Source organism: Aulonocara stuartgranti (genome assembly GCF_965226115.1).
Source record: "Aulonocara stuartgranti genome assembly, chromosome: 18".
NCBI lineage: Eukaryota > Metazoa > Chordata > Actinopteri > Cichliformes > Cichlidae > Aulonocara > Aulonocara stuartgranti.
Window position 1 is genome coordinate 4,723,889 of NC_138954.1, and position 21,112 is coordinate 4,745,000.

General features: G+C 39.8%; 2 protein-coding genes across 2 annotated transcripts; both read left to right on the forward strand.

Moving 5' to 3' along the window:
• Window positions 1-1,371: 1,371 nt before the first annotated feature.
• On the forward strand, window positions 1,372-4,825 carry LOC309694509 (tripartite motif-containing protein 16-like). The gene has a single exon (XM_082514654.1). The coding sequence runs from the start codon at window positions 2,043-2,045 to the stop codon at window positions 3,720-3,722; it is 1,680 nt and encodes a 559-aa protein (XP_082370780.1). The 5' UTR covers window positions 1,372-2,042; the 3' UTR covers window positions 3,723-4,825.
• Window positions 4,826-6,486: 1,661 nt separating this feature from the next.
• On the forward strand, window positions 6,487-8,973 carry LOC309694549 (uncharacterized protein). Its single transcript, XM_082514731.1, has 2 exons — window positions 6,487-6,767; window positions 7,469-8,973. Exons 1-2 carry the CDS (start codon window positions 6,518-6,520, stop codon window positions 8,395-8,397), a joined length of 1,179 nt encoding a protein of 392 aa, XP_082370857.1. The 5' UTR covers window positions 6,487-6,517; the 3' UTR covers window positions 8,398-8,973.
• The last annotated feature ends 12,139 nt before the right edge of the window (window positions 8,974-21,112 follow it).

Consider the following 21,112-nt stretch of genomic DNA (forward strand, 5'->3'; position numbering starts at 1 on the left):
GGGAACACAAACTCAAATTGTCGGAACAGGTTTGCTCGTTTCTTGGATTCATTTGGTGATTTATTAAATGTATAACTGTTATTCTAATCTGCTGCTGAGTCTCTTACACTTTTCTTTATGCTGTATATTTTCACGTCTCTGGAATAGTTGGCAGTTAGTCAGCTGGGAAACTCTGCATATCGTGGATATGCTGACCTCGCTCCGTGGTGTACAGGGCCGTTTACCCTCATGATTAATATTCACAATAAAAATATTAGCCGAACATCATGAAGTCTGTATGTGTTTCATAGTGTCGAACAACCTTTGTACAGTTAAAGCCAGCAGTTACTACATGACAGAAACACCAACGTTATCTCTTTTATGCGTTTATACACAGGTCACGCTGATTACTGAACAAAAACCCAAAGATCAGATGTTAAACAGATTTATTTGCTCTCTCTCCTCCTTAAACATGTTTTTAATGTTAGTTATAATTCAGAATTGGCGACTGAAACACGTAGGACACATAAGAACATCAGGAAATAAAACACCGATAAATATAACCTCAGTAAAAGAAGTCAGCGGGGGTTACTACAGCTGTGTACCGGGGCCTGCGCTTTGTCGGTGGGATTGCTTGCGAGGCGAGCGGGTCTATCCCACGCTTTGCCGTGAGACTGGGCAGACGTCTCCGAAATCATCGAAGCACTTTTGCAAAGAGGCTGTATCTTGACAAACCGACCAGACACATGAAGATTAAACCACTACATTCTCGGCTAAAAAAATATTAAAACGGTATTTGGTGACACACAAACAGGGTTTTTCAAAGTTCAGTTCTGTTAGCTTCCACATGCCGGTTGTTGTGTGCTAGAAACAATGGCCACCAGGCCTAAGCAATGGTTTTGACTTGTTCAGCGTTAACCCCGCCCCCTGAGTTTGATGGGTGAGGCTGACAGATAAAATTATTTCAAGATGAGAGCCAGGCGCCAGGACTGCCAAAATGAAATAACTAAATATATCATTAAATAATTAATTAAATGTGTCAATAATTAATTAATTAAATGTGTGTTGGCCCTGCGACAGACTGGCGACCTGTCCAGGGTGTACCCCGCCTCTCGCCCTATGACAGCTGGGATAGGCTCCAGCGCCCCCCGCGACCCTGAAAAGGATAAGCGGAAGCGAATGGATGGATGGATGGATGGAATAATTAATTAAAATGTGAAATACATAAATAATTAATTAAACGTGTCAATAATTAATTAATTACATGTGTCATAACTATTTATTTAATTAATTAATTCCAATTTTAATTAATTATTGCCACATTTAATTCATTATTTAATGGTGTATTTAATTAATTCATTATGGCAGTCCTGGCGCTCCATAGGCACCGGCGCCAGAGGTGAGGTTGAATACAAAGACTGTCCTCTGGACACCGTATAACATGCCCGATCCCAAGGCCCTATATGTATGTGTTATGAGAGTGTGAGTAATGTGGATGTCTAGGTTGTGGAATAAAATCAGTCTGCTGATAAAACAGTGAGCACAGTGAGAAGATCTTCACTGAGCTGATCCATCTCATCTCATAAAATTGAGGCACAGGTGACCAGGAGGGGACAGAGGGGGAACGACCTTTTATTGCTTTTTTCTACAACAATTTCTTAGTTCAGCTGCAGTATTTGATATCCTGTAATGACTAAAATGATAATTTAAACTAATTTACATAAAAAGATTGTCTTTTAAATGTTAAGGTTATTTAACAACTTTAAAGGCTGAGCAGTGCTATTTTTAAATGAAAAACTCACAGGCTCACATGTTCCAGGATTGAATTAGTGTCTGATAACCCTCCCTCTTCCTGCTCTCTAACTCAGCACCTCCTCTCTGTCCACATGTTCCCTTGTTCCCTCCCCTTCTGATCTGCAGTTTGAAGATGGGTGCAACCAACATGTGGTGACGTATAAGAGCTGACAGATCCCATTCGCTACAGAAACCTATGTTGTTTAGATCAGAGCAGTTTCAGTTCTGAGGAAGTGAAACTCACACAGTCACTGACACTGTTGGGTGAAATGGCGCAGAAAAGTGTTCAGCTGGACCGAGAAACCTTCTCTTGTTCGATCTGTTTGGATCTACTGAAGAATCCGGTGACTATTCCCTGTGGACACAGCTACTGCATGAAGTGTATTGAAAGCTTCTGGGATGAAGAGGAAAAGAAGAAAATCTACAGCTGCCCTCAGTGCAGACAGACTTTCACAGCGAGGCCTGTCCTGGTGAAAAACACCATGTTAGCAGTTTTAGTGGAGGAGCTGAAGAAGACTGGACTCCAAGCTGCTCCTGCTGATCACTGCTATGCTGGACCTGAAGATGTGGCCTGTGATGTCTGCACTGGAAGAAAAATGAAAGCCTTCAAGTCCTGTCTGGTGTGTTTGGTCTCTTACTGTGAGAAACATGTTAAGCTTCATTATGAATGTCCTGCATTTGACAAACACAAGCTGGTGGAGCCCTCCAAGAAGCTCCAGGAGAACATCTGCTCTCGTCATGATGAGGTGATGAAGATGTTCTGCCGTACTGATCAGCAGAGTATCTGTTATCTCTGCTCTGTGGATGAACATAAAGGCCACGACACAGTCTCAGCTGCAGCAGAAAGGACTGAGAGGCAGAGAGAGCTGGAGGTGAGTCGACAAAACATCCAGCAGAGAATCCAGGACAGAGAGAAAGATGTGAAGCTGCTTCAACAGGAGGTGGAGGCCATCAATCAGTCTGCTGATCAAACAGTGGAGCACAGTGAGAAGATCTTCACTGAGCTGATCCATCTCATCCAGAAAAGAAGCTCTGATGTGAAGCAGCAGATCAGATCCCAGCAGGAAACTGAAGTGAGTCGAGTCAAAGAGCTTCAGGAGAAGCTGGAGCAGGAGATCACTGAGCTGAAGAGGAAAGATGCTGAGCTGAAGCAGCTCTCACACACAGAGGATCACATCCAGTTTCTACACAACTACCCCTCACTGTCAGCACTCAGTGAGTCTACAGACTCATCCAGCATCAATATCCGTCCTCTGAGCTACTTTGAGGATGTGACAGCAGCTGTGTCAGAGGTCAGAGATAAACTACAGGACATTCTGAGAGAGGAATGGACAAACATCTCACTGACAGTCACTGAAGTGGATGTTTTACTGTCAGATCCACCAGCAGAGCCAAAGACCAGAGCTGGATTCTTAAAATATTCATGTGAAATCACACTGGATCCAAACACAGCAAACACACAGCTGTTATTATCAGAGGGGAACAGAAAAGCAACAGCAGTGGAACAACAACAGTCTTATTCTGATCATCCAGACAGATTCACTGTATGGTGGCAGGTCCTGAGTAGAGAGAGTCTGACTGGACGTTGTTACTGGGAGGTGGAGAGGAGAGGGGAAGGAGTTTGTGTAGCAGTCGCATACAAGAATATCAGCAGAGAAGGATGTTATGAATGTGTTTTTGGACATAATGACAAATCTTGGTCATTATATTGTAACAACAACAGATATATATTTTGGTACAACAACATTGAAACTCGTGTCTCAGGTCCTCGTTCCTCCAGAGTAGGAGTGTACCTGGATCACAGAGCAGGTATTTTGTCCTTCTACAGCGTCTCTGAAACCATGACTCTCCTCCACAGAGTCCAGACCACATTCACTCAGCCGCTCTATGCTGGACTGAGGCTTTATTATGGTTATGGAGACACTGCTGAGTTGATTAAAGTGAAATAGACTGAAGTCTTTCATATTGTTGTAAGTTTAAATCTGTATTTTAGTTCCCTTTTAGTTTCTCTCCATCATTATTGTGGTATTTATGTGCTGCACATAAATCAGATGTCAGTCAAACATTATGGGCAGTACCTCGACATCTTCAACATGTTGTCTTGATGTTTTTACGTTTTATAGGTGGAGCTCTTTCCTGTGTCTGTTCAGCCATGGAGACTATCAATGCTTATGGATATTTTTATTTGAAAAATTTCTCCACATGACAACATAAACTTCTCTATCTTCTAAATGTTTACTGAATATTTTTCTTAGGTATTTGTATGTTGTTGTTTCTCTTCACTGATCTTAACAGAGAAGTCTACAGACCTTCCTTTATCACACAGATTTTATTCTCATTTGTACATTTATAAAGAAAACAATTAATTACAGAGCAATAAGAAATTTTAAGAAAGTGCACTATATCATAATTTATAGTAAAGTGTATTAAAGCATCGTTAGTTAGTCACTTATTTAGTTTGGAGCTGTATCATCTGACACTGTAGAAACATTTCCTCCAGCTTCAGCACAGAATGTTAAAAACAGAACTATTAATGAGAACAAACAGTAGGAACACAGTATCAGCAAACATCATGGCTTAAAATGGAGAGTAAAAATCTAAAAAGAAATAAACAAATTAGTAAAAAGGATTTCCTGTTGACATGTTATTGGTCCTATCTTGTCTGCAGCACCTCCAGGATGCTTCTTATATGTTTCTGGTTATTTTTGCACCAATTTTAGTTTTTGTCAGTAGGAAGTTCAAGTTCAACTCAGTGTGTTTGTTTGTTTTTTTCAAACTGATGCCTGACCTTGAACACCAAACATCTGTCAATAAAGCAATGATATAAAATGCTTATATTAGTACTGAAAAACTGCATATCCACTTTACAAATATAAATAATGATATAAATCCACAGCTGAACTGGAGGAGCAGCTGATCTAGTTCACTCATGTGTTTCTGGACTAAGAGTTGGAGCAAATACCTTATGATTCAGTGATGTTTGTTTTTGTTAAATATTTTGTAGATCCAAGAGTGAGTTTGACTCATGATGATGATGTTCCGAATTAAACAAAGTTGGTCACAAATTCTTCAAAGCTGTTTATTAAGAATATATTCACTTGGACTCATGAGACAGGCTTGTGATCCAAGGGAGCCATCAACTGGACAATTACTGACATGACAACAAAAAAGCTAAGTACAGAGGGGGGAACAGAGGTGAAAATACTTGCTTTAAAGGATTGTAATGTTTCCTTTTAAAATAAGTCTCTAAGGTCAGACAAAGGGACAGAAACTCATAGCTTTCTACCAGCCCAATGACAAAACTATAAGTTGTTTTTTAACATCTACTTTTTCATCTATTTGGCAGTCACAGTGAAAAGTATAAACATTGGCACGCTTTGTCTTGTGATTCTGCTGTTCGTAAAAAATGACCATGCGCAAAGTACCAGACTTTAAGGCTTTGACTTGATGCCAATGGCCTGAGGAGGACAGTATTACCCTTGGACATGTGTAGTCTGCCGTCTACTCAATAGAAGAAGAAGAAGCGCGGAAATGGCACAACTGTCTTCAGTTTCTGGGAGAGTTTAACAATGAGAGACTGATGATGCAGAAGAAATCTCCGTGGTTAAAAACATTAAAAACAGTCGTCCAGGATGATGAGATCCGCCACTGGCTCAGACTGCTGTATATCAGCCGGAGACCCGAGATGAAGTCACGCAGCAGGTATGTAAAACTGTGATGTTCTCAATGAACTAACACAGGAACGATCTGAGCTCAGTCTGTAAGCTAACAGGCTAAAATCAGAGAGCAGCTAATCAAACAAGTGCGTCCGTTTTTTTTAAAGGTCAACTTTTAACAATAGACTTTCATGAGACACATCAAAACCAAACAGGGAGGGAAAGCTTCGGTTTTCTGCACTGTGCCACAGTTCGCTGTCTGCTTCGGTTCACGACGCCTCACTCCGGGGCTACAGACAGTTCTCTGCCGCCTGTGGTGCTCCTCACCTCCGTCTGCACCCACAGACTTCCCGAGGTGGAGGCAGGCCGGCAGGGACTTTGAGAGATGGGCTTTACTTTTAAAAATAGCCCTTAATCAGGGTCTAACTCACTAAAAGATGGCCACATGTCTCTCTCCAACTTAATCTCTTTCTTTTAAGTAATTGTTTTTCATTGAAATGAAATTAATTGTTCAATAAAATGATTACATTTATAATTGAATTCAAGTTAAATGAATCAAGGTGATTTTGACTTTGCTAGTTAACAGGAAGAGAAACAAACTTACACAGGATAAAATGAAATTTGGAGCCAGCAGAAAAAGTCAGATCACAGACAAACAGAAACATTCCTCTTTGGCTAAAATAAAATGCAGATTATTGCTCATCTGCAGTTTTAATCATGGTGAATAATTTATGATTCAGCCAAGTAAGATTCTTCTGTGTGGAGGTTTTTCCCCTGTCAAAAGGCATTGACCATTACCTTCATCTAAACATGGAATTTAAGTCATGTAGTTGCCGTTGTTTGTTTTTAAAGAGGTCATAATATTTTTGTGATGGTAGAAATTTATCTTCAAAGTAATAGTTATAAAGTGAATTAATAAGACTTTCCAACAAAGAGAGGGAGTCACATGGTGCTTCTGAAACATTTGTACAAACCTCTCTCACATATGTGAGCAACATGCTCACAGTGTACAGCCCTGCTGACTGAGGCTGCACCTTTACCTGTCTAATCTTTTTCTTTTTACTTTGTTCCTCAAGTCCCACATCAACATGAAGTGTAAGGAGGAGGAAGATCTGGCTGGCCAGCAGGTCTGGAAGCAGGAGAGGAACTTCAATCTGGACCAGGAGGACACAGATCCCCCACAGATCAAAGAGGAACAGGAGGAACTCTGCATCAGTCAAGAGGGAGAACAGCTTGTAGTGAAACACGAGGATGAAGGCATCGTCGTCTGGAGCGGGGAAGAGCGGCTCAGACAGCTGCATAACATCTGGAAACCTGAGAAAGATTTACAGACCAGCGGTAAAACTGTAATCGCTTTTCTGAAGTGTTAACATTAATATTAAACCTACAGTTTGTATCAGTCAGATCTATTTAATGTGTATTCGTGAAAACATGACAGGGAGTTTTAAATGGACTGGTTCTTATATAGCGCTTTTCTACTCAATCTTGAGCACTCAAAGCGCTTTACAAAACTTGTGCATTCACCCACTCACTCCCATTCGCACAAGCACATTTTTCTTAGTGCTTTCTACCAACATTCAGACACACATTCCACAGATCAAAGAGCAACTTGAGGCAACTTGGAGTTAGTATCTTGCCCAAGGATATTTGAAATGCAGACTAGGTGAAGCCGGGAATCGAACCGATCAGTAGATGATCTGCTCTACCGCCTGAGCTACAGCCACCCCCAATAGTGAAGATTATTTTGAAAAATATCAAGATGTAGATCAGTTTCGAGATCAACTCCAAAATAGATCATCAGTCAGTCAGTAATAAGTGAGTTCTTTTTTGTTTGAAAGGTTTTTTTACTCTTAATGTTGCTGAAAAATGTCAGAACTCAAGTTCTCATTTGCATCAGAGTGCACAAATAACTTCATTTTTACACACTTTTAATTTCACCTGCAAATGTGAGCAACATGCCCTCATTACAGACTTTAACTAAAACTTTATCTTCTCAGAAGTGTTTTTCTATAATTACATTTTTTTTATTGTTCGTTTAGACCTCCACCAGCAAACTGCCTGTAAGGAGGAGGAGTTTGTCGCCAATCAGCAGGAGAGGAACTCAAGTCTGGACCAGGAGGACCCAGATCCTCCACAGATTAAAGAGGAACAGGAGGAACTCTGCACCAGTCAGGAGCTGGAGGAGATTGTACTGAAGCAGGAGATCAATAGTTTTATGGTGACTTCTAGTTTTGAGGAAAGTGACCTCAGTGAATCAGAACCAAACGATGACCAGCTCCTTGCTCTTAACTTTCCTGAACCAGAGCTTGAGGAACAGGAAGAAAACCAGCATGTGGACTCGGGATCAACTAGAAATGCGGAGCTGAAGAAAAGGAGACGTCACAAAAACCGAACAGATAAGTCTCGGAGTGAAACTGATACAAGTAAAAAATCTGTAAGCTGTGACACTTGTGGAAAAACTTTTCAGTGTAAATCCAACCTGACGAGACACATGAGAGTTCACACAAGTGAGAAGCCACATTCTTGTAGCACCTGTGGGAAAAGATTCATTTGGAAATCAGGATTGGAAACTCACGTAAGGATCCACACAGGCGAGAAGCCATATTTTTGCATCACCTGTGGGAAAAGATTTAATAAGAAATCCGGATTTGAAAGTCACGTGAGAATCCACACAGGCGAGAAGCCGTATTTCTGTAGCACATGTGGGAAAAGATTTGGTAAGAAATCAGGACTAGAAACTCATTTGAGAATCCACACCGGTGAGAAAGCGTATTCTTGCAACGTCTGTAGGAAAGAGTTTAGAGACTTGTCGACTATGAAAAGTCACAGAAGGATCCACACAGGTGAGAAACCATATATTTGTAGCTCCTGTGGGGAAAGATTCAGTTGGAAATCAGGACTGAATTTTCATCTAAGGATCCACCTGAGTGACAAACCAAATCACTGCAGCACCCGAGGTAGAAAATGACCTCATGCTCCAAGTCACGGTACATTTCCTGTCCACAGCAGTGAAGGGCACTCTATGTTGTTTGTTCCAGCCCTGACTTTATGTTTCTCTAAGTTTGATTTTTTTTTATTGGTCTTTAAAGGTGACACAAATATTTATTGAACATGGATGCTCTTTTAATATTTACCACAGAAACTTGTATTTCTTCTTCAGTATAGAAGAAAACAAACATGAAAATGAGTTTTTCATCACTTGTTCCTTGTAACAACCATGATGTGATTCCTTTTTATCAGCCAATAAATAAGTTTTGATACACAGGACTAAAGATTTAAAAAAGTTCAAGACAAGTATACAATTTTTATTTAAATATGTTTTCTTTGTGATTTATGTTAATGAAGGTTATACTTCAGTATGGCTTTGACCTGGTTGTCCTGGTTCTTCTTAGCAACATGTTGCAAGATTTGATTAAATTTTTTGTGACTTATTTTGTGTATTGTGTAATCCCTGCTAAATAAAAGCAGTTAAATGTGCTATATTGGCTCATGATAAGTGTTTATATCATTTTGCCTAAATGCAAGTAAACTCAATGTTTGCCAACTCTGTGTGTGCAGTTTGCTTCATAAGTACAGTAACAGAACTTAAACTACATGGAGCCTATTTTGATTACATCATTACAGATGTAGATATTATTCATAGTTCATATTTCACAGTGTGCTGCAATCTTCTCCACAGACCTGCATTGCTCTCTGTTCAGACCCGTCATCTTCAAGATGTCCACTAGATGTCGTCAGAGTTCCCCCACTTTCCTCATCTATTGTGTTGCCATTACGTGAGCCTGCTTAAAACCTACAGTCCTTTACATATGGGTTCATTCAGGGTCATGTTTAGTGGGCAGGTTTAGTGCGATGAAGGAAACTCGTTTTCTTTAACTTTACCTCTGAGTAAGTAACTGGAGTAACAGACTCACTGATTCCTCCCCACCTGCTGGACATGAACCAGCTGACTGACACTTGTTTTCATTTTCTCATTCATAAAGTTGCTACCAGTTCAATTCATTTATATTTATATATAGTGCCAAAAAACAACAGTTGCCTCAAGGTGCTTTATATTGTAAGGTAAAGAATGTAAAAACCTCCACAATTGAACAAGCTGAAAAGAGCAAATGCTTGGCAGCAGTGGCAGAAACAGGCTGTCTGTCGTAATCACTGTAAAACACTAATCACTGGTCAGTCATTTGTTGTGTTGCAATCGGTTACACTGAGGGAAAAAATTTCACAACTGGATCTCGGAGATAATGTGAATATTTGTGAAAATATGTGAAGATGAGGCTGAAATAACTCTGAGACTCTAAAACATGATGAAATGCTTACATATTGAAATGTGTGTAGTAACATGACCTACAGCTTGTTTAAGAACTCGTGATTTTTTTCCCCTGTTGGCATAAGGTGAAATCCTGCATAAAGGAGGTGACCTTTGCTCCCTGACTCAGACGTGATAAACATGACCCAAATCATTCACGTTGGTGCCAAATAATGTTTTGTTAAAGTTTAACAAGCTTTCCCAGCCTGAAACTGCCAGACAAACAAATCACCTGTTGGAGATGCTGGTTTAGCTCCCTGGGTAAAGTGGGTGACCCAGATGCTAAAGCCCAGCTATGACTCCTGCCTGAGGACTTTTAGTCTTGGTTTGCATCCAACTTTTCTGCCACAATAGTTCAATTTTCTTAATAAAACACCAAATTACAACAAGTTACCTCGAGGCAGTTTATATTGAAGGCACTTTATTCGAAGGTAAAGATCCGACAATAATACAGAGAAACAACAGGTAGAAGCAATGGAAGATTGAAAATAACGGTTGTCATTACTTTTCATTCAGTCATAAGATACAGAAACACCATCTGTTGTGTGTAAAGATGAACAGTAGGGGTAGGGTGATTTTCACCAGATCAAAGCCATGGATTCACAATTATGGTTTGGTGCTGTTGAGTACCTGGATAGAAAATGCACATGTGGAATGGTAGAAAGTGTTCAGCATGCTTTGATGATCTGCTTCAACTATGCTGGGGTGAGCATTACAGACTGCTTCTTAAATTTAATAACCAAATTGCATCAATGGGGAACTATAAATTCTACATTTGGATTTCTGTTTATTATTTCTGGCTGATTTTCATTAGATCGACCTGAGTAGGGCAGCGACAGATGTGTGCGGTCCAGAAGTAGAAGAAGAAGAAAGAGGAGAGCAGAAATGATGACATTCTAGGCTCGCTTTTCACCTTTGATGTACTCTTAGCAGGAAGACTTTGGTTTGGTGATGTGTTAGAGATAATTTAGTGGTTGAAGCTACTGTGGACTGACCAGATCTGCCATCAGCTCAGAGTGCTGGATATCACCGCAAACCTGAGACAAAGTCATACAGAACAGGTGTGTAAAACTGTGATGGTGTCAGTGAAATAACACTGACTCATGCAGGACTCTGATAAAAACTCAGCTTGTGGGCTAACAGACTAAAATCAAAGAATGCTTTGATTTTAGTTTGTTAATTTGATTTTAGTCTGAAAAAAGGACAAGTGACGGACAAGGTAAGCGACTCATGTTGTAACTGACGTCAGACGCCGGAGATTGTTGGCGGAAAATTAAAGCAAATGGTAGTTTAGATTTGAACAAATTCATTTAAGCTTCAGTAGGGGAGACCGGGGATAGTTGTAACATTTTTGACATTTCTGTCTGTAAATTGGAGCTCTTTTAAGGTAGTGGATTCAAAATGTAATGCAAAGTATTTACATGTCTCTGCTATTAAATAGTGCAGCTATTTTCTCTGCAGCACAATTACTCATTGCATGGTATGGTCTCAAACACGAAGAGTGAAATGTTACAATTAACCCCCTAGTCTGGGTTAGTTGTAACATATCCTGGGGTGAAATGTAACACAATGAAATAAGGGTACTAACAAAACATTAACATGTAATCTTTGTTTATTCAACACATGAATGCACTTAGAGCCATTTATGTAGCTGTGTGTGTGTGTGACAGAATGCAGAAATCCAGCTTTTGAACATATTCCAACCCCCCAAAAAAGACAAATTATGGAATTTTCTGCAACTGAATATTTCATTAATTTTGGTTGGTCTTCCTTGAGTTTGGCCTCATTGGCTCAGTGGGCATTATAACCGACAACTCTTGCACCAATTTTGAACATAACAATGAAGCTGAAAAAATGTAGTTGTTCACCAGCATTGCAATTCCATTACTTTTTATCCTGGCTTACCTTGGTGTGGTTTGCAAAGTGCTTCAGAAAGATGAGGAAATCTGTTTCTTGCACCCATCCTGATTTATTTCCACTACCAGTACTTCCTACTGGTCCATCTCTGACACAGTGGTCTGCATAATGTATGTGTGGGAACACAAACAGTGGAGGAATTGTGTTGCCAATGGCATTAACCGCATATACAAAAGCGACCAGTGAACCTCTCTCTGCTGATGTTGTTGCCCCAACTTGTTTAATATAAGTAAAAGTAAAAGTGTGGTAAGTTGTAACATCTGCATTATTGTTACAACTAACCCAGACTGTTGCTGTTACAACTGACCCAGACTCCTATAGCCATGAACTAGCTAACATTACAGCCAACGGCTAAAACATTAGCACTAAAGACCTACACAGAATATATCCCCATAGACATACAAATAACATAATTTAAGTTTGATGAGTTTAACTGCAAAGCAGATAATGCTATTAGAAATTGAAATAAAGTAGAAAAACTTACTTTTTTTGATGTTAAATTGTCTGTGTTTGACAAAATGTGCTGATTTTTCACATGTGATAGCAGAACTGAATTGGGCATGCACAGGATGAGTCACATCATTTGAAACTTAGCCTTGATTGGAGAAATTGGAAGTGTTACAACTGACCCACGTTACAACTATCCCCGGTCTCCCCCTATTACCAAATACACTTATCAATTGTCTTATAACTAACAATATTTGTCTAAATAATCTCCAACACCCTGGAGAACAACGGGGAGAGTTTAGAGACTCTCCAAGATTATATTGATCAGTGCTTTCAGGATCTCGTGATGAAGAAGGCCCAGTGTGCAGCTTCCCCGGCCAAAGCTGAGACGCCGTCGTCGAAAAGACAACGCCCGGCAGATTCCCCCGGCTCAACATCGCCAGCCGGCAAAGATATTGCCGACATACTGGAGTCAATCGACAAGCGATTGTCCAGTTTCGACGCAAGGCTGTCCTTGGTGGAGATTCTTCACCGAGAATTTAAATGCTTGCGAGAATCCCTGGAGTACAGCCAGCAGCAGGTGGAAACGCTTGCTGCTGAAAATGCCACGCTAAGAGACTCGGTGAAATGTCTCACAGAAAATGTTACCCAGCTCAATAGAGAAAATAAAAAAATAAAAGAAACAGTTATTGATCTACAAGCTCGTAGTGAAGGAAACTGTTTCCAGGGCCTACTCCGTGGATCGGCTTCCTCCGAGGCGTGGACGTCTATCAGCAGAGAATGTACCTTCACCTATCAGCAGAGAATGTCCCTTAGTCTGTAACACAGTCAAATATATTCTCAAGTAATATTCAAGCATGCCATTCAGCGTGTTAGTACGAGCAGCTCGGGAGCAGCTTGGGAGAACAAGAAAACAGAGACTGCTTTAGATTGTCTTCCCAAAGTGACTCAACTTTATTCACAAGTACAACAGTTTATATAGAGGGTAAAATTCATGAGACAGCAGATTTATCAGTTTAAACCAGTACAGACCAAGATAAGGCAGCGTCTTCCTGCCCTTGGGTGAAGAAGCATCCTTTGTGTAGTTTATTAGTTCAGCTACAATTGTGATTATCTCAGCGACATATTTTCAAGGCACAAAACGAAGAGTTCTTTCATTAGTGAAATCTGAAACAAACCATTTGGCCTTCAACAGGCCTCTAAAAGATTAAGAAACTAATGTAGCTGAGGGAGTGATCTCTGTGGTATTTCAACCTTGTTGAATGACAGAGTTTTCCTGTATAATGTCACTATAAAACAATATCCAGTAAATGCTCCCATGGTACTAAAATACCTAACACGTAGCATGCGTGATAATCTGGTATTTTCTGGTATTCCAGAAGCCGCTGGAGAGGACGCGGAGACCACGGTAAAAAGCTTCATCAAAATCCACCTGAAGCTGCCGGAGGACACTGTGAAGAACATCGTCTTCGATCGGGTACATCGCCTCGGCCCCATTCGGGCTACGGCCGGGAGACCACGTCCTATCGTGGCCAAATTCGGCCACTTCAAACAAAAACAACAGGTGAAAAGCCGCGGCAGGGAATTAAAAGGAACGGACTTCAGCGTGAACGACCAGTTCCCCAAAGAGATCTTGGAACGACGCAGGGTCCTCTTCCCAATCCGACGCGGCTTCATCCAGAAGGGCTCCCGCGCTGTCATCGCTGTGGACCGGCTGTACGTGGACGGACAGCTCCACCGCGACCCCAACATCACTCCGTGGCTGTATTAACCTCACACCAGATAAGAATCAGCTACACCATTTCCCTATCCACTCACACTAACTTGCATTAACATCTGTTTAACTTACTAGTATCAAATCGCATCTTAAAGTGTGATTTCATAGCAGAATTAACACCGTCACTCTCCGTCAGTGATTTAATTGGAATGTTTACGTTTTGTTTTTTGTTTTTTTCTTCTCGTTTTTTTTCTCTCTCTCTTTTCCCCCTCTTGCTTTTATGCTGCTCACCCCTGTCCTTGGTTTCTTTCTTTATTCCTTTCACTGCCTCGATCACCTGCTTCGACACTCATCCACAAACAACACCCTTTATTTCGACACATACACACCATGCGCTCAACGGCAGCACATTTACTTCAGTCAGACAGCGCACACAGTCGTTTAGGATACACACACTTAAGCCAAGCCTACTCATATTAGTAACTATGCAAACACATAGTCAGACTCAGGGAGCATCTCGCCACACATTTTTTCTCTCTCTCCTTCTTTTTATTTATGAACAAGTGACGTATTCTCTCCACCTGTCTAAGCGACGCACACAGCATACATCCCTATACACAAACATCTATGGGTACACTGAGGTTCATTACATGGAATATAAATGGAGCTGGCTCCAGAGAAAAGAGGTTAAAAATATTTAACCAACTCAAAAAACTACAGGCAGATGTTGTCCTTTTACAAGAGATCCACAGACCTCTTAGAGGTTCGAACGAACTTAAAACACCTGAGTTTCCTAATATGTTCTCAGCTTGTTATAATTCTAGACAAAGGGGAGTAGCAATTTTAATACATAAAAATATTAATTTCACAGTACTCGATACAGTTATAGATCCAGAGGGCAGATTCTTAATCATTAAACTATCTATACTTGATAAAAAGCTATGTATTGCAAGTGTATATGGTCCAAATGTTGATGATCCCTCATTCTTTCACGGTTTTTTCAGTGCACTCTCTGAACACTTAGATGGCACACTTGTTCTTGGAGGTGACCTCAACCTTGGACTAAATGAAGACATGGATAGGCTCAATACAGCGGGAACTCAGCGTAATTGGCAGTCCACAAATATAATCAAACAGTATATGAGCGACTTTGGTCTTTGTGATGCATGGCGCTCCCTTCACCCCACCAGTAAGGAATATACTTTTTTCTCACATGTCCATCACTCCTACTCTCATCTGGATTATTTTTTGGTCAGCAGCTCACTGCTGAGTGACATTTCAGACACTGAGATTCACCCTATAGCTGTCAGCGATCATGCTCCTGTATCTTTAAAACTAATGCACAAGAATAATACTACGCCAAGTAAAAACTGGAGATTTAATACATCACTACTTAAAGATGAAGACTTTATTAAATATTTTAAAAAAGAGTGGACTTCATATTTAGACTATAATGACACTCCCGAAACATCAGCTTCTGTTCTATGGGAAGCAGGGAAAGCTGTGATGAGAGGTAAAATAATTTCTTTCTCATCAAATAAAAAGAAAAAAGAAAACAAAAATATTCAGGAATTAGAAAAAAACATCAAATCACTAGAAGAAGCCTACACGTCCCACCAAGATCAGGAAACATTGAACAAAATACGCAAAACAAAACTAGAATTAAATGAGATAATTGATAAAAAAACAAAATTCTTAGTACAAAGACTACGCTTACAAAATTATGAACATGGTAATAAATCCGGTCAATTTCTAGCAAACCAGCTAAAAATAAATAAAGAAAAAACAACTATATGTGCTGTTCAAGATTCATCTGGGAACACAATATATGAACCGATACAAATAAACAACATTTTCAGGGATTTCTATAACACGTTGTATTCACCACAAATAAACCCATCTAAAAAAGAAATTGATCAGTTTTTGGACAACATAACTCTTCCAAAATTATTAGACACTCAAGCAATGGCACTGGATTCACCACTGACACCAGGTGAACTCCAGGAAGCCCTGATAAGTATGCCCAATAATAAGGCTCCAGGTCCAGACGGCTTTCCTGCAGAATTCTACAAAGAATTCTGGTCGATTCTAGCACCAGTTTTCTACAGAACGTTGTTGGAAATCAAAGAAAAGGGCAGACTTCCATCAAATATGAATTCTGCAAACATTAATCTCCTGCTAAAACCAGGCAAAGACCCTGTATATCCCTCAAGCTATCGTCCAATATCCCTTATAAATGTAGACCTTAAAATAATCTGCAAAGCTCTCTCAAAAAGACTGGAGAAAATAACCCCCCTCTTAATTCATCCTGACCAAACTGGTTTCATAAAAGGTAGGCACTCATCAACAAATACACGTAGATTACTTAATTTGATAGACTACTCATACAGTAAAAACCTAGAAACTACAATATTCTCTTTAGACGCAGAAAAAGCATTTGACAGAGTTAACTGGAAATTTCTATTTGCAACTTTACACAAATTTGGTTTTGGATCCTCTTTCATAAACTGGTTAAAAATATTATATAATTCCCCAACAGCTTGTGTCAGAACAAATGACCAGACATCCTCCAGCTTCTGTCTCTTGAGGGGCACCAGGCAGGGATGCCCACTCTCCCCTTCACTGTTTGCAATTTTTATTGAACCACTAGCAGCAGCAATTAGACAGAATTCAGTAATTAAGGGCATAAAATGCAAGAACATGGAACATAAAATCAGCCTTTATGCAGATGATGTGTTACTCTTTCTCCAAAATTCACAAACCAATATCTCTGTGGTGATTGAATTGATAAACTCTTTTGCAAGAATATCAGATTACTCAATTAACTGGTCAAAATCTACAGTCCTACCGATTAATTGCTCCCTCCATAATTCCTCTTCAACACCACTGCAATCGGGAAATATAAAATATTTAGGTATTAATGTTTCTCCCAAGCTTGCAGATCTAACTAAATTAAACCACATCCCACTTTTAAAGAAGGTAGAAGGTGATCTGGCTAGGTGGAAATGTCTACCCATATCACTCATGGGAAGGGTTGCCGCTATAAAAATGATGGTCTTACCAAAAAAAAATTATTTATTCTCAATGATCCCAACTAAACCGCCACAAGATTGGTTCAGATCTCTAGATTCATGTATGTCCAAATTGCTTTGGAAAAATAAACCCCCACGTATAAGCTTAAAAACACTACAAAAGACCAAGGATAAAGGAGGATTAGAACTACCTAACTTTCAGCACTACTTCTTAGCCAACAGGCTTCAGTTTATCTCAGGATGGCTAAAACATACTCTCTTAGATGAACCTTGGCTAGATGTAGAACAAGCACTTTGCAATAATCTAGAGATTTCAGATCTACCATTTATCAGCTCAAACATCCAACGACATGAATGCTTTAAAAGCGTCAACATCAGCTCTTCTCTGACAGCATGGTGGGAGTTTCTAAAATTCACGGAGTCTTCATTAATCCCATGCAAACGTACACCTATCTGGAACAACCCTGACATATTACAAAACAATAATATGATAAACTTTTCAGATTGGAGTGGTAAAGGAATCAAATATTTAGAACATATACTAGAAGGAACAGAATTTATTTCATTTGACGGACTAGTTACACAATATGGGATCAACAAGAAAAGATTTTTAGAATATCAACAAATTAAATCCATAGTAAAAAAGAAATTTAAACCGGGTCAAGTTGAACTACAAACACCACCAAGTGTGGTTCAATTTCTTACTCTTAAAACCCCCAAATTACTTTCCAAAATATACAGAATGCTTTCTAAAACAGATGAATCAGTATCACTTCCTATTGCAAAATGGGAAGCGGATTTATCAGCTAACTTAGACCAAAACTTCTGGTCTCAGACTTGCTTACAAACCTTTCATCTAATCAGAAATCCCAGTCTTCAATTAATTCAATACAAAATATTACATAGAGTGCACTATACAGGTCATCGGATGTTCAAGCAGGGGCGGAGCGTGGGGGAGGCTTACTGGGCTTAAGCCCGGGTTGTTTTGTCAGAAGCCCGGGGTCTTTTGGAGTGTAATTTTTTCATAGTTAGATGCCTGGCTGACAACTGTATAAAACAAAAAGTACACACAATATTCGAAGCACATAGTGCACACTGTGGGAATTTACGACTGTGCGTGAATCCCCCCTGATATTGGTATGATCCGAGCTCAGGCACTAAGCGACTGAGCGAGGGGGCGGGGCAGCTGCTGCCTGTGAGTGCACTGTTGGAGAAACGGAGCCAGCCATACTAAGGAGAGCTTAAGTTTGAGCAGGTACCAAAGCAAATCATTCGTACCATACAAATAATGTAAATATGACGGTGCATCACGAAAGATTGATATCAAACTGATCACTTGACCCATATTACGTTACTTGCTCTTCAAGTGAATCAACAAATGGCGAAATGAAAAGCCGAACAAATGCTATTTTTTTTTAGAGAGTCTTAGCTTACGTGTGTTTATTTCATATTTTCAGTTCTTACCCTCCCCGACTAAATCGGTTTCAGTTATGTACTGAAATATAAGAATGGACATTAGAGGCTTCTTTCAAAGAAAAAACTCAGGTAAATGTTATTTTATATATTATGCTTTGTATGTTGTTCAGTATATTTCTATGCAAAACAAGAGGGATTTCAGTACACAGCAGGATATTCACATTTGTAACCAGATATTTACATACACTTTAGGGAGAAAACATAAAACATTTTTACTGTACAACATCAATTTAGAGTAAACTTTTGTTTTAGATAAATATTGAAATATCTTTTGAATTAGTTAAATGTCAGAATAAAGAGAGACAGAGCTGTCTATTTTTTATCACTTTGATCAAATTTAGGAGTACATGTACACTAAGTTTGTTAATTAATAAGAAAACTGCAGACGATTCCATTCTGAGCTGAAGAAGCTTCTGATAGGTTAGTAGAGTCCATGTGAGTAAATTGGTGGCACAGCTGTGGATGCATATAAGGCAAAACACAGAGCCTGTTTCTGTGACATGGGAAAATCAAGAGATGTCAACCAAAACACCAGGAAAAGAACTGTGGAGCTCCATAAGTGTGGCTCAATTTTGAATACAATTTGGTGCCATTTAAAATTAAGAAATACAGACAGTTTCTCTCTTTACTCTTAAAGTTAACAAATATGTTTTTTATATTTATCAATCTAAAAAAATAAACATTTAGTCTGATTTGATGTTACAATTTAAAAAGTGTTTGTGTTTTCTGAAGAGTTTGTAAATATCTGTATATTTCATCATCATCATCATCATCGTTTATTTGTATAGCACTTTAAGAACACACCAGGCAGACCAAAGTGCTGAACAACACAGATCAAAACAACAACCAACCAAATTAAAAATACCATAAAATCATTACAAACAATAAAATAAATAAGAAGGTGTCAGTTTCCTACAGAGTTAAAAGCCAGGGAATAAAAATAGGTTTTCAATCTGGACTTAAAGACCTGCACTGATGACGCTTGTCTAATTTGGAGGGGAAGGTTATTCCAGAGCATCGGAGCCGCAATTGAAAAGGCACGGTCTCCTCTGCATTTCAGCCGCGACTTAGGGACCGACAGCAGCAGCTGCTCAGCTGAACGGAGCGAGCGAGGAGGAACATGTGACTTCAGCAAGTCAGTTAAGTACACAGGAGCCAGACCATTTAAAGATTTAAAAACCAATAAAAGGACCTTAAAACGAACCCTAAAATCAATGGGAAGCCAATGCAAGGAAGCCAGAACCGGAGTGATGTGATCGAATTTCCTACTACCGGTTAAAAATCGCGCTGCCGCGTTTTGCACTAACTGCAGGCGTGACAAGGTGCCCGACCCGACCCCTATTAAAAGGGAATTACAATAGTCCAGACGTGAGGTGATAAAAGCATGAATAAGAGTTTCCAAATTGGGTTTGGAAAGGAAAGGCTTAACCTTCGACAGGCGTCTGAGGTGATAAAAAGCTGATTTTACCACCCCACTTACATGACCTTCAAAAGTAAGCGCAGAATCAAGTTTAACACCAAGATTAGTGACTGAACTTTTCAGATGAGAGGTCAAATCACCAAAATCAACATCTGGAGAATCAATAGAACGATGCGGGCCATATAAAATTGCTTCCGTTTTGCGACCATTAAAATTCAAAAAATTATTTGCCATCCATAATTTAATATCGCTAAGACAGTCAAGCAGTGATTGACATGGGGAGATATCCAAATGACTAAAAGGTAAGTAAAGCTGACAGTCATCGGCATACAAATGAAATGACACTCCGTGTTTACGAAAAATCGCACCAAGGGGGAGTAAATACAGCGAGAAAAGTAATGGCCCAAGGATAGATCCCTGGGGCACACCCCAAAGCAGAGGGGCCACAGAGGAAGCGGCCAACCCCAGCTTGACACAAAAACTCCTTTCGGAAAGATATGATTTTATCCATGACAATGCCAGATCAGAAATTCCCACACAGTGATGTAAGCGGGAGATCAGCAGGTCGTGGTCCACTGTGTCAAATGCAGCTGTCATATCCAATAAGACAAGCACAGCATATTTACCACGATCAGTAGCAACAAGAATGTCATTCATAACTTTAACAAGAGCTGTCTCCGTACTGTGAAAGGGCTTAAAACCAGATTGGAAAATTTCAGACAATTGCGAGTCGCTCAAATAATCCAACAGTTGGGTATGTACAATCCTCTCCAAGATCTTGCTTAGAAAGGGACGTTTGGAGATAGGTCTAAAATTTGACATAGTAGAACTATCAAGGCCAGGTTTCTTAAGTAAGGGGTGTATGACTGCATGTTTAAACCCACTAGGAACTTGACCGGTTAACAGACTAGTATTGATAATTTTCAGGATATAAGGTCCAAGGATGGGAAATACTTTTTGGAGAAAGCGGGGAGTAACAACATCATTTGGGGAGCCACAGGGCTTAGCATGTAGCACCAACTCCTCTAAGTCACGCAGAGAAATCGGTGCAAAAGCAGGGAATAAGCTTGAGCAAGGAGAATGCATGGCCGGATCAACAATAGGTGGAATCAGAGGCCTCAGGCTAGCAATTTTGTCCACAAAAAAGGTGATAAACTTATTGCACATAGCCTCAGAGGACGGCAAAAGGTTGTAACCCTCCAAGTTAAGTACAGAATTAATCGTATTGTATAAAACACGAGGGTTATGAGAGTTGGCCGAAATAAGTTGAGAAAAGTAGGAGTGTTTATCGGCCTTAACTGCCCTCTGATAAGTTTTCCAACTAATCTTTAGGGCTTCCAGGGAGACATGCAATCTGTCTTTTTTCCA

Bases quoted from the DNA above. Each gene is read 5' to 3' on its own strand.
- LOC309694509 (XM_082514654.1), top strand. From the start codon at position 2,043: ATGGCGCAGAAAAGTGTTCAGCTGGACCGAGAAACCTTCTCTTGTTCG.
- LOC309694549 (XM_082514731.1), top strand. From the start codon at position 6,518: ATGAAGTGTAAGGAGGAGGAAGATCTGGCTGGCCAGCAGGTCTGGAAG. The intron at 6,768-7,468 runs GTAAAACTGTAA...TTGTTCGTTTAG, and splicing joins GAAAGATTTACAGACCAGCG to ACCTCCACCAGCAAACTGCC.